This window comes from Scylla paramamosain, chromosome 1 (genome assembly GCF_035594125.1).
Source record: "Scylla paramamosain isolate STU-SP2022 chromosome 1, ASM3559412v1, whole genome shotgun sequence".
Lineage (NCBI taxonomy): Eukaryota > Metazoa > Arthropoda > Malacostraca > Decapoda > Portunidae > Scylla > Scylla paramamosain.
In genome coordinates this window covers 16,270,592-16,284,210 of record NC_087151.1, presented here as the reverse complement: position 1 = coordinate 16,284,210, position 13,619 = coordinate 16,270,592, and the positions used below count along the sequence as shown (strand labels likewise).

The 13,619-nt window shown below is 39.5% G+C and overlaps 1 protein-coding gene across 10 annotated transcripts in view; it reads left to right on the top strand.

Annotated features, from left to right (window-relative positions):
• The window catches only part of LOC135101479 (synaptophysin-like), a 137,765-nt gene that overhangs the window by 35,210 nt on the left and 88,936 nt on the right, over positions 1-13,619 (top strand). For 7 of the 10 annotated variants that reach the window (XR_010269289.1, XR_010269288.1, XM_064005527.1 and 4 more), the window contains 2 exons: positions 1,524-1,550; positions 1,702-1,743. The exons of the other annotated variants lie outside the window; for them this stretch is intronic. Coding sequence is in view for 5 of the 7 variants with exons in the window: in XM_064005527.1 (XP_063861597.1) it covers positions 1,524-1,550; positions 1,702-1,743 (69 nt within the window). In the remaining 2 variants the exon portion in view is untranslated. The remainder of the gene's footprint in view (positions 1-1,523; positions 1,551-1,701; positions 1,744-13,619) is intronic. 10 annotated transcript variants of the gene reach the window in all.

The window sequence follows — 13,619 nt, the reverse complement described above, 5'->3', positions numbered from 1 at the left end:
GCAGCTGGGGGGGTGAGAAAAACTGGCGGAGACGTCTCAGAACGCCCAACTTCATAGAAGCTGTTTTTTAGCTAGAGATGAGATGTGAAGTTTCCAGTTCAGATTATAAGTAAAGGACAGACCGAGGATGTTCAGTGTAGAAGAGGGGGACAGTTGAGTGTCATTGAAGAAGAGGGGATAGTTGTCTGGAAGGTTGTGTTGAGTTGATAGATGGAGGAATTGAGTTTTTGAGGCATTGGACAATACCAAGTTTGCTCTGCCCCTATCAGAAATTTTAGAAAGATCAGAAGTCAAGCATTCCTGTTAAAAATAGATTCAAAATCTTTAGAGAGGCAGGAAATTAAAGCAATAAAACAGTAGTTTGAGGGATTAGAGCAATTACTCTCCTTAGGAACAGGCTGAATGTAGACAAACTTCAAGGAAGAAGGAAAGGTAAATGTTGATAGACAAAGTTGGAAGAGTTTGATTAGGCAAGGTGCAAGCACAGAGGCACAGTTTTGGAGAACAATAGGAGGGACCCCATTAGGTCAATAAGCCTTCCAAGGGTTAAGGCCAATGAGGACGTGGAACATCACTGCAAAGGATCCTTATGGGTAGCATGAAGTAGTCGGAAGGTGTAAGAGAGTTTTTAGCAAAGGCTTGAGTGAAGAGTTCAGCTTTAGAAATGGATGAGATGTTAGTGGTGCCATTAGGTTGAAATGAAAGAGAGAAAGATGAAGAAGCAAAGTTATTGGGGATGTATTTGGCTAGGTGCCAGAAATCACAATGAAAGTTTGAGCTTGTAAGATTTTGACATTTTAAAAAATTTGGGACTCTTTGTTGCTTCATCTGTAATCTTCTCTGCTTACCATCATGATCATTATACGTTCATCTCAACAAGTGTATTGCACTTTTCAGCTATTCCTCCTTTGAAATTTCCCATCCTCTCCTCTCACTTCCACCAGAATTTACACATCTGATCTCCACTCCTAAACATTGCCACAACCTCTCTGCTATGTCCAACCATGGAACCCACATTTACCACGGCTATTCTCATTTTATCTTCTTTGAATATAGAGATTTTTAACATCTGCTTGGAGGACTGCAAACATTTCATCTTCAATATTCATGACTTGATTTTTTGTGTTTAATGCAAAAGGTTTCCTTCCCTGAATGCCCTTCTCTGAGAGGGAGTATATTTTAATTTTGAGATGACTTCCCCTTGGAAGGTTGCTGACCAAGGCTTTTGAGGTTCCCCTCTCTTTGCCGAGTACACCATATGGAGTAGTTCTGCTGCTTCATTTGGTAGAAAGGTTGTAGAAGACTCAATGAAATATGCAAATGGGAGAACAATATATACCAAAGCTAATAATGAGGATTTTAACTTATTAGTACTTATCTCTATTTATTCCTTAAAATATCTGAAGTATTTGTTTTGTTCTTTCCTTTGTGTATTTTGAAGATCTCTCCAAAGTTTTAAAATTAAAGGTGATTTAAATGTTTCAATATGATTGCAAATCTTTTATGTTTTCCTTTTCATGCAGCCAATGCCCATGCAGTATGAACAGCAGGTATGCGTACTATTATTATCATATTGCTCCAAATTCATAACTAACCATTATGTGAAATATGTAACACTGTTATGACTATATATTTCTTATTCTATTTAGTAATCAGTTCAACACAAGCCTATAAGATGGTTATTGCTTTTGTTACATGCAGCCTCCACCTGTGTATATGGAACAACCCAAGATGCCCCTCCAGGTACAGTGAGATCCCACCTCAAGACTGTTCACATACAGTAGTTCAGGTTGACCATTGATTCACTGGCATCATTTAACCCAGAACTTCGTGTAATCCAGCATATTTCCAAATTGCTATATTTTGTATCTTTTAAACATGCTGTGGTGTGATTAGTGTACTGCACATGGCTGCAGACGACATTACAATCATAATACAGCACATGCACTATTGTGAGAATACATCAAAACACCCACAAGGTATTTTATATCTCTTAAGTTATTAACATCTGTATGGAGTTATACTGACAATTTATTATTGCTCTGTTATCTGTGGAATTTGTTAGGATAGAAATGGAGTAAAAAAATAGAGTAATGCATAATAACAGAGCACCAAAGCATACTTTACATACTAGTGTAAAAGTTCTACCACAGTTTTATAATAGAATTTAAGTACAGTGGAACCACGGTTCTCGAACTTATTAATTCCTGAATGCTGTTCGAAATCCAAAATGTTTGGAAACTGAAACTTTTTTCCCTATAGGAATCAATGTAAAATGAATTAATCCATTCCCAGACACCAGATACAGTAATTGCTTTTTTAAACTTTTGCAGCAGTATTTTGTGCATAAAATCATACGAGGAAATCCTGTTATATGAGCATTTGGAAATTGATTATATGAGATGAATACATTAGGGACTGTTTCCATTATATAAGTGCAAAAATCTAATCATGCAAGAATCAGTTTGGGGCAAATAAAGTGATGAAGAACAGGTGGGAGACATAGTTCAGTCACCCCATCAAATGCAGTTCTGTCCATTTTCACTTCAGCCTCAAAGAGAGCTGGGGAGTGGCAACACAAAATGTCGCCACTCCCCAACATTCAACACATCAGTTATGCGGTATAGCTGAGTGTTATGCTTATTTTATTTGTTCATTTACAACTAAATAAAGAATAAAGCTATAAGTAAGAAAGCCAAAAAGAGAAGTGTATGGTGCAGATGTGCACCTGAGCAAGGCTGTGGCGTGACTAACCTGTGCACTATGATCATGTGTGTGCTGGCTGCTGTATAGCTTGTTTGAAAACCAAATTATGGTATAGCAACCAAAGCAGTTATGAATTCAAAATTTAGCTTGTAAATTGATTTGTTTGAAAAGGGAGCCATTTGGTATCTGAAGTTCCACAGTATTATCAACATTTGTATGGAATTATTTTGACACTACTATTGCTCTAACTGTAGAATATGTTAGGATGGAAATGAAGTAAATAAACCTAGGAGCAGTTTCAACAATGAGAGCTATTCTGCACTGCACTGACACTCTATTCAAGAAACCCCATGTTGTGTGTGTATTTACTGTGTTGTATTTACCTAGTTGTATGTACAGGGCACAATCCAAAGCTCATTTTGTCCTATCTCCATAACCATATTTATCCAGTTTCTCTTTAAACATGTGTACATTATTTGCCACAACCACCTCTTCCTTTAAATCATTCCAGATTTCAATAGTTCTGTATAGGAAGTTTTTCCATAAAGTTATGCACTCTCATTGCCAGTACTACACCCTCACTTAGCTTATTTATTTATTTCTTCCTCTCTATTTCACAATTTATAAATTGGTATTAAATCTCCCTTTTCACTTCTTTATTCAAATGTTGGTAGATTCATTTCCTTTAACATGTCTCCATATGTTAATTCTTCCAGTTCTGGAACCATCTTCATTGCGATCCTTTGTATCCTTTCAAGTTTTTTCACATCTCTTGTGGGAAGACCACACTGACTGAACATATTCCAACTTTGGTGTAATCATTGTAGCAGTTATCTTTCTCATCATATCTTTGTCCATGTAGTGGAATGCTGTTCCAATATTTCTCACCATTTTATATGTATCTCTGAATATCTTTTCTCATGTTTCTCCAACTGTTGATTGTCCTGTATTATCACTTCCAGATCTTTCTCTTGTACTTTTATTTATCCATTCCCCATTTTATATGTCCATTTTGGTCTCTTCACTTTTTCACATTTCCATTACATGACATTTTTTCACATTAAATTCCATTCCTTTTTTCTTATTCCTATCTCAGATTTTATTTAAATCCTCTTGTAAAATTTCACAGTCTGTTATTTCTTATATATGTTTATGTGATTTTGCATCATCTGCAAACAAGCTGATGTAACTCTACTCCCTCAGGCACATAATTTATGTAGATCAGGAAAAGTATTGGTGCCAGCATTGATCCTTGTGGTACTCCACTATCTACTTTTCTCCATTTTCATTTGACATCTTTTGCTACTGTTCTCATACATCTTCCCCTTAAGTAACTTTCCATCCAGTTTTTTATTTCTAACTTCCATAATAGCCTGCTGTGGGGAATTTTGTCAAAAGCTTTTTTTTTTTTTTTTTATCTAAATACACAGTCTACCCATCCATCCCTCTCTTGTGTTATATCAGTGACTCATTAATAAAATCTCATAAAATTTGTTACACATTATTGCTCTTGTCTAAAGCCATACTCTTTTTTCTGTTATTATATCATGTTTTTCTAGAAATTCTGTCTACTGTTTATCACTTTTTCACAGATCATACATACTATGCTGGTCTGTGATACTGGCCTTTAGTTTAGTAGTTCTTCTTTCTTTCCACTTTTATAAATTGGCACTATGTCTGCTCTTTTCCATTCCTTGGGCACTTTTCCATTTTGATACTGAGCACTGTATTATGTCATATACTGGTTCAATTAATTGTTTCCTGCATTCTTTTAAAATGAAACCTAATACTCCATCTGGTCCTGGTCCTGTTACTTTTCTTCCAGTTCTGCCATCAATTTATTAACCTCTCTAATTTCTATAATCTCCAACATTTTTTTTTTTTTTTTTTTTTGTCTTCTCATCTTGTGGCTCTTTAATTTCTGATTTTTTCTGTTAAAACTTGTTGAAACTTTTTATTTAGGAATTCTTTCATGTCTTTTGGTCTTTATATATTTCATTTCCATCCTTCAATCTTTCTAATTTTTCTTTTACTTTAATTTTTCCATTTGTGAATCTGTAGAACAGTTTTGGTTTGTCCTTGCACTTTTCAACTATACACTTTTCATATCCTTTCTCTTTCTCTCTCCTTATTTTGACATATTCATTTCTTGCTATCTTAAAGTCTTCTTTATTTTTTGGTTACAATTTCCTTTCATTCTTATCCATGCTTCATCTTTTTCTTTGCAGTTGCACATCTTGCACTGAACCACACCTGTTTTCCTTTTCTTTAGGTTTGTATAATGGAACATATTTATTCACTCCAGTCTCATATATTCCATAAAAATGTCATACTTATCTTGCACATCATTTGCTCTTTTCAGGTTTTCCCAGTCCATTTCTTCATAAAGTTTCTGTAAGGTCATCTGTGTTCACTTTTCCATAGTTTCTCCTATTTTCTTTTTATGATTCATCCTCTTCACTGATATCCTTATTGGTCCATTTCTGTCATTACATGGTCACTATTTCTCATGGGGCACACATATTTTAATTCTTTAGTTAGGTTTATACCCTTTGTTATTATTAGGCCAAATCTTGTTGGTTTGTCATCTCCCCAATATCTTGTATTTCCAGTTACACATTGCATCATTATGTTTTCCATAGTCAGGTTCAGAGACCTTTCTCCCTTTGCAGTCTCATTTCCCCATTCTTCAAATGTTTCTAGTTTACTCCTTTGCAGTTGAAGTCACCAACTAATAATACTATTTTCTTACTTTTGATTAATTTACTCAAACATTGAATGGTATCTTCTATTATTTTCTCATATTCTTCCTTATTCTAAGAATTTGTTTTGGGTGGTGCATAGGTTGCTATTACCATTTGTATTTCACCATTATTGTCCTTCAAGTTAACACACTATTTCTGCTTTTCCTTCTCCATATTTCATTGTTTTTTTCTTCACCTCTTTTCTTGTCATTATCATTATAGCTCCCCCTCCTTTACCAATCCTATCTCTTCCCTAGATATTGTAGTTGTTGTTAATGACTATCTGGTTTTCTTTTAGCTTTGTTTCCATTAAACACACCAACTTTGGATTTTTCATTTTAAATAGTCTTGTAATTCCAGTTTTCTGTGTACCAATCCATCTATGTTGGTATACATCACAATTTGTCATTCATTTTTACTATTTTCTCTATCTTATTTTCATTTATTTTTTTTACCTTTATGTACCATTTCTTCACTCTCTCCCAAAACTGTCCAAAAAATACTTTTTTCTTCTCTGGGCTCTTCATATATTTCTTTTACATTTTTTTCCATTCTTCATTTCTGTTCTTCCTAATATATATATATATATATATATATATATATATATATATATATATATATATATATATATATATATATATATATACATATATATATATATATATTTTTATATTTATATTTATATTTATAATTTATGAATCAATGTGTGTGTGTGTGTGTGTGTGTGTGTGTGTGTGTGTGTGTTTATCCTCTCAAGATTATCTTATTTTCTCTCTCTCTCTCTCTCTCTCTCTCTCTCTCTCTCTCTCTCTCTCTCTCTCTCTCTCTCTCTCTCTCTCTCTCTGATAGTTTTCAGCCAGATCACACACACACACACACACACACACACACACACACACACACACACACACACACACACACACACACACACACACACACACACACACACACACACACCGCAATCCAGGTCACATGTGCCTGACCACGCTCCCGTTTCCTGGGATTAGGTCAGGCATGTCGGCTTTCAGCTGCTCTGCCTTTCCTCTCCCTGTCACCCATGCCATGACAGGCAGTCTTTGTACCCTTGTGTAGTGTTCTTATGTCTTTGTGTTTTATATCGCTCTCCCCTTTAGACACCTTAGTGACCAGGGGCCCTTCCTGTGCCTACGTGTAGTGTCTTTACGTGTCCCACCCAGTGCTGTCGGTCTGGGTTTTTCCATGCCTTGCCATTCACTCCCCCAGACACCCTTATCACCACAAGACACCCCAGTGCCTATATGTGATGTCTTTGGTCATGTCGCTGCCCTTCTACCAGACATCCTAGCCTCCAAGAGTTCCTCTTACGATTCTTGGTATTGTCTCTGCTCGTGCCACCAGCCACTCACCAAGACTTCCCAGCCCCCCCAAGACCACCTCATTGCCTATGCTTCTCCCTTTAGTGTGTCAGCACCCTCACTCTCATGCTGCCCCCTTCGACATGATAATTCTCAGAGTACGCCACATATACCGTACTGTTTCCCTCTCCACCTTTGTCTCTGGTTGGTTGTTGCCCTTGTGGTTGCCCATGACACCTGCCCTCCAACAGCAACACCCACGTGTCTGCAGAACACTCTCTGTCCTCCTGTTGCCCGGGTCCCCCAGTGACAGGTTGACCTCACCCTTCCTATGAAGGCAGCTTCACCCCACTGCCTGCAGGTAGCATGCCCCTTGGAACTCCCTCCTCAGGCCTCTCCCACTGCTGGCCCACCCTTCTTGTAGGATTTTCTGCCCCATTTGCACCTTCACCTACGCTGTTCTGACCCCACCCCAACTCCACCCACTCAACCTCACCTCACTCGTTTGATCCCCCCACACACTCTCTCTCTCTCTCTCTCTCTCTCTCTCTCTCTCTCTCTCTCTCTCTCTCTCTCTCTCTCTCTCTCTCTCTCTCTCTCTCTCTCTCTCTCTCTCTCTCTCTCTCTCTCTCTCACACACACACACACACACACACACACACACACACACACACACACACACACACCCGAGCAGCCAAGCCGGAAGGACGCACGTGTAGCAGCTCTGTGATCATCAAGATAAGCCAGTTATGGTATAGGGAGTTTGGAGCAGTACTGTTTCTGTCTCCATAATGAAATAAGAAAAAGGTAGAGATGATTCTAAAAGTAGAGTTGAAAGAAAAATTAGAAGGGGAAAATGGAGCCAAACTGAAGTGGTTTGTTTACGCCGAGTGATGAGTCGGCAGCCGGAGAAAACAACTTCTCAGGGTTTTGTGCCGGTGACAGTGAGGTTGGAACAAAACTATGGCAAAGAAGAGTGTTGGCCCTGAAAAGTGACATGGAAAAACTGATGGAGAGATTCAGAGCTATGGAAGAGACCCAGATAAGCCAAATTAAACAACTGAAGGGATCGAGAGCCGAAAACATAAAGCTAAGAAATCTGTGCAACGCTATGGAGATAGAAATTAAGGAATGCAGTAAAAAAGTGGAAGGAAGTGCCAAAACTATAGTGCAATTAAGTAAAAGGCAAGATGCATGGAATAAGCTCCAAGAAGGAGATAAGGTAAAGTTTGAGAGGAAAGTAGGTAAGTTGGAGAAACAGATGAGTGAGCAAGAGATCATACAAGGAGAGGCAGTAAACTTTGAGAAAATAATAGAAGAACAATTAAATGGGGCCAAAGTAACACAAAAGGTGGTAAATATTATCAAGACAAATGAGTCTCTTGTAAGAGAGACAGTTGACAAAAAGAAATGTATAATTATCTTTGGGGTTAAGGAAATCAAGGAAATCAATAAAGCAGTAAGAGAGAAAGAGCTGAAAGAGATGGTAAACAAAGTGGTGGGAAAGGTACAAGAGGAGGGAAGATGTCTGGTTGATGAAGTGGAAGAATACCACAGAGTTGGCAAATTTACAGGTGAAGGGCACATACCCATAAGAATAAAATTTAAATCGCAGAAGGAAGCTGAGGAGGCTTTGACAGGAGCCTGGAGATTAGCTAAAGATGAGGTTACAAAAAATATATGGCTGAGAAGAGACTTAAATGAAAAAGAAAGAAAAGAGCTAATTAAAATGAGGGAGGAAGTAAAGGCAAAAAATGAGGAGAGATCGGAAGAGCAGGAGATATTCTATTAGAGGGTGTTGGACATGAAAATGAGGAAGTGATACCTGAACAGGAGGGAGAACAGGGAAACAAGCTAAGGAAAAAAAGGCCATTTTGAAGGTAGCTTATACAAACATTAATGGACTCATCTTGGGATTAAGGGAATTAAATGTTTATTTAAATGAGAAAAGTCCAGATATAATGGGCCTCACAGAAATAAAATTATATGATGAGTTAGAGGTAAAGAACATTGGGTAAAATCAATACAATTTATGGAAAAGAAGTAGAACATATAAGAAGGAGGAGTGATGTTTCTACTTAAGAAAAGCTTAAAGGTGGTTGAAATAGAATATGGCAACGGATTAGCTGAGGCAATAAAAATTGGAGTGGAAGTACACAAGGCAAAAAGAGGCAATACATAGTGGTGTACATACCACCAAAAACCAATGCCTGGTCCAATGAAGAATGAAATAATGATAAAAGACACAGTGAACTGGACAGAGAAAGTGCTAAGTGATGATAAATTGATCATGATGGGAGACTTTAACTGTAAGGTGGTATGTTGGGAACAGTGGTACATGGAGGGAACAGAATCATCTTGGGGAAATAAATTATTACAGCTGGCAATGGATAATATATTAACTCATTGGATAAAAGGAGATACAAGATTTGGAAAAGATGGAGAAACAACAAGACTAGATCTGTTATTTAGTAAGGAACAAGAAGGAATTGAAAATTTTCACATAGGTTGTCCGTTAGCCAAAAGTGACCACGCTACCATAGAATTCAATATAAATGAGGAAATAGAGAATCAAAGAAATGAAGAACACCATGTTGGGAGATTAAACTACTGTAAGGCAGACTTTGATAACATGAGGAAGTTTTTCAAGAGGAGAGATGGGATAGATTCCATAAGGCTACAGGGGTCCATGAAGAAGAAGTATTTCTTAAATTATATAAAGAAGGTGAAAAAAAGTTTGTGCCTTAAAAAGCAGATAGTAATAGCTGGTAAAAAAGAGTGGTTTAATAAAAGATGTGAAGCAGCTAGAAGGATGAAAGAGGATACATGGAAAAAATGGAGGAAAAGTAAAAGAATTAACCTGTGGAATAATTACAAACAAGCAAGAAATTATTACATGAAGATCCTGAGGGATGAACAAAGACAGTTTGAAAAAGATATAATAGACAGGTATAAACATGAGCCCTGAACTCTTCTATAGATATGTGAATGGTAAACTGAAAAGCAAAGTGAGTATAGGAAAGCTAATGGTAGATGGAGTGGTTTATGAAGACCCAAAGAGATGGCAGAAGTGATGAATAAGAGCTTTAAGGAAGTTTTCACAAAGGAAAAGGAATTTATAAGGTCATTGTGCACACCTGAAAATGGAAAAATAGAGGAATTTCAAGTAACAAAAAGAAGTTGATGAAATCATCAAGACGTTAGAAGTGAGAAAGGCCACAGGACCAGATGGAGTGTCAGGATAGATAATAAAAGAATGCAGTAACCAGCTTAGTGATAAATTACATACCGTCATATGTACCTCTATTAATGAAGGAATAATTCCACTGGGCAAACATTGTACCCATATTTAAAGGAGGAGATACACAAGACCCACTAAATTATAGACCAGTTTCGCTGACGAGTGTGGTTGCAAAAATATGTGAAAGGATAATAAAGAACAAATGGACCAAGTTTCTGGAAGATAAGAACATTCTCACAACTTGTCAATTTGCCCTTAGAAAAGGGAGATCTCATGTCACTAATTTATTACGGTATTATTCAAGAGTGACTGATATCATACAGGAGAGAGATGGTTGGGCAGACTGTATTTATCTAGATTTAAGAAAAGCTTTTGATAAAGTGCCGCATAATAGACTGCTGTGGAAGCTGGAAAAGATAGGTGGTGTAAATGGAAAAATGCTGAAATGGATGGATGATTTCCTTAAAAACAGAGAGATGCGAACAGTAATTAGGGACCAGACATCAGTGTGGAGCCCAGTATTAAGTGGGGTCCCCCAAGGGTCATTGTTGGCACCAATAATGTTTGTGGTGTATATAAATGATATGGTGGAGAATGTATCCAGCTATGTGAGTCTTTTTGCTGATGATGCAAAACTTATGAGAAGAGTGAAGGAAACTGAAGAATGTGAACAATTACAAAGAGGTATAGACAAGGTGTGGGAGTGGAGCAACAGATGGCAAATGGAATTTAACTCTGGTAAGTGTAAAAAGATGGAATTTGGAAAAGTAACAGGTGTAGCTATAACTATGAGATGGGAAATGAAACAATAAATAAGACAACAAGAGAAAAATATCTCAGAGTGATTTTCTCAGAGAATTTATCACCAGAAAAACATATTAACAAGATAACAGGTGAAACTCTCAGCCTACTAAGAAACATAAAGAGTTCCCTTTGCTTATCTGGATATAGAAATGATGAGGAAAATAATCACCACAATGATACGTCCAAGATTAGAATACGCAGCAGTAATTTGGTCACCACATGAAAAAAAGCACATAAGAAAGTTGGAAGGATACAGAGAGCAGCAACAAAAATGATAACAGAACTTCAAGATTTGTCATATGAGGAGCGACTAGCTAGAATGCAAATCCCAACCTTGGAAAAAGAGACGAGAGAGAGGTGACTTGATTGCATTGTACAGATTGCCAAGTAGGATGGAAAAACTAGATAGGGAACATCTCTTTATAATGAACGAAAGAGAAACAAGAGGACATGGAAGAAAACTAAATGTAACCACCTGCAGAAGGGACATAAAGAAGTTAAACTTCCCTCATAGAAGCATAGAGGCATGGAATGGACTGGAAGGGGAAGTGCTGTGTGCTACAATATATGACTAAGGAAAAGTTGGATAAAAACAATTATGGAGACGGAACAGTATGAGCTTAGCTCCTCTCCCGTATGTCACAACTAGGTAAATACAACTAGGTAAATACACACACACACATACACACACAGTTTGTCCCCACCATGCAACATGACACCCACAGACAACCCCATTGCCAGTCCTTCTACTTCTGATACACAAGCCTGTCAGGTGTGTGGAGACCTGAACGTCTCCAGCTGATCTCAAGGCACGCACCAGATTGCTGCAGCACATTCCACGGTCACTGCTATCGCATCACCTCAGACCTTGCTGGCGCCATCACTGATGCTCTCGATCAGTGTTCTCCCCTTGCATGGTGGCACTTCCTTTCCTTCGCTTACCAAAGCCCCCTTATCAGAACAGCAAACCATAGCAGTCGGTTCCATCTACTGATGACTAGCGACCAAGCTCACAACCAAATGCCTTGGCTGCTGAACTTCAACCCGTTCAACTGGGTGTTGGCACGTGGATGGGCTGCGAGACAGTGGTCCACGCTCTGCACAACTACACTGACTCACATGTTGGAACCCCAGACATGGCTATCATCATGCTGGACCTCACCGCCTTCAACACTGTCCACAGATCAGTAATACTCTGCGAACTCATTCACTACTTCCCTACCGCCACACCACTGGTTTCACAAGTATATTCACAGCCTTCGCCACTCCACTTTGGTCCCAGCTGTCTTTGATCATGTTGTGGTGTGCAGCAAGGCGACCCTTTGGGCCTGATTTTATTTGCCCTTGTGGTAGGCCCTTCACTCTCCCCTCAATCTATGGTATCTGGACAATGGCACCTTAGGTGGTCCCTCAAAGACAGTTGCTGCCATTATCAATAGTTTATTCCTATCCCTTCGAGAACTCGGCCTCAAAATTAACCCATATAAGTATGAGATCACTCACCTCGACATTAGTGATGGAACCAGAATGAGCAATGTAGGCCGGGCAGTACTAACAGAAGGCAACGACAAAAACACAGATGACAGTGCGGCTTCCCACTCCAACGGAGATGCCCACACCAACATCGACACAAATACTGGCTCCCACTTTGAGGAATTCCTCAGACTCGCCCATCCTACACCTCTCACACATCTCACCATTCTGGGTGCCCTCATCCACCCCCATGGTTACGAAGAGGCTCTAGCTAACATTGAGGGTGATCACCAGGACACTCATCAACGGTACAGCCAACATCAGCAGCCACGTGGCCCTCTTCTTCCTATCCAGATATGCAACAGTCCCCAGAGCTATGTACCTGCTTAGAGCAGCACCTGTCTGTGCTGCCCAAGAATCTCCGTGGGGCATTGACAAACAAATGTGAGAGGCAACATTGCAAAGCTGCTGTGTGCATCTCATTGATGTCTCCTGGACACAGGCTTCTCTACCACTGCATTGGGGGTCTAGGAGTAAGACGCCTGACGAACATGGCACTACCTGCCTACATTGCCTCTGTGGAAGCATCGCATGGCTTGGTCTGTACCATTAATCACCGCCCCAATGGCAACAGACCTATCTGCCTAACTTCAGTCATACAGACTTTCACTGGCAACCAGTGTCCCAACCTCAACCCAGACCTTGTTCTTACATGATAGATTTTGGATGAGGCAGCCTCCAAGCACCACCTTGATAACTTGCTGGCTCATGCTAACCAGATTGGTCGAGCTTGTCTCCTTACCACTGCAGCACTGTACAGTGGGGCTTGGCTGTCAGCCATCCCTGTGGAAATCCTCATTCTCCTCTTACTTGACGAATTGGTCCAAGTCAGCATAGCACTAAGACTGGACACTTGCATCCAGCATCCTCATTGTTGCCACTCTAGGGCCATGACAGATGCCTTATGTCACCACAGCCTCTCCTGCCCTCGCAACCCTGGCCGTCTGCCCCACCATGCAGCTCTCAAAAACTTGATTTACTGAGCCCGTGCTGCAGCCAGCTTGGTAGTTATCCTTGAGCTGCGAGGTTTGGACCAAGGAGATGTGCACCGACCAGATGGCATTACAGTCTTCCCCTTCAGGCAAGGCATCCAGCAACCTCATCGTTGCCACTCTAGGGCCATGACAGATGCCTTATGCCACCACAGCCTCCCCTGCCCTCACAACCCTGGCTGTCTGCCCCGCCATGCGGCTCTCATTGACTTGATTGCAGCCCTTGCTGCAGCCAGTTTGGTAGCTATCCTCGAGCTGCGAGGTT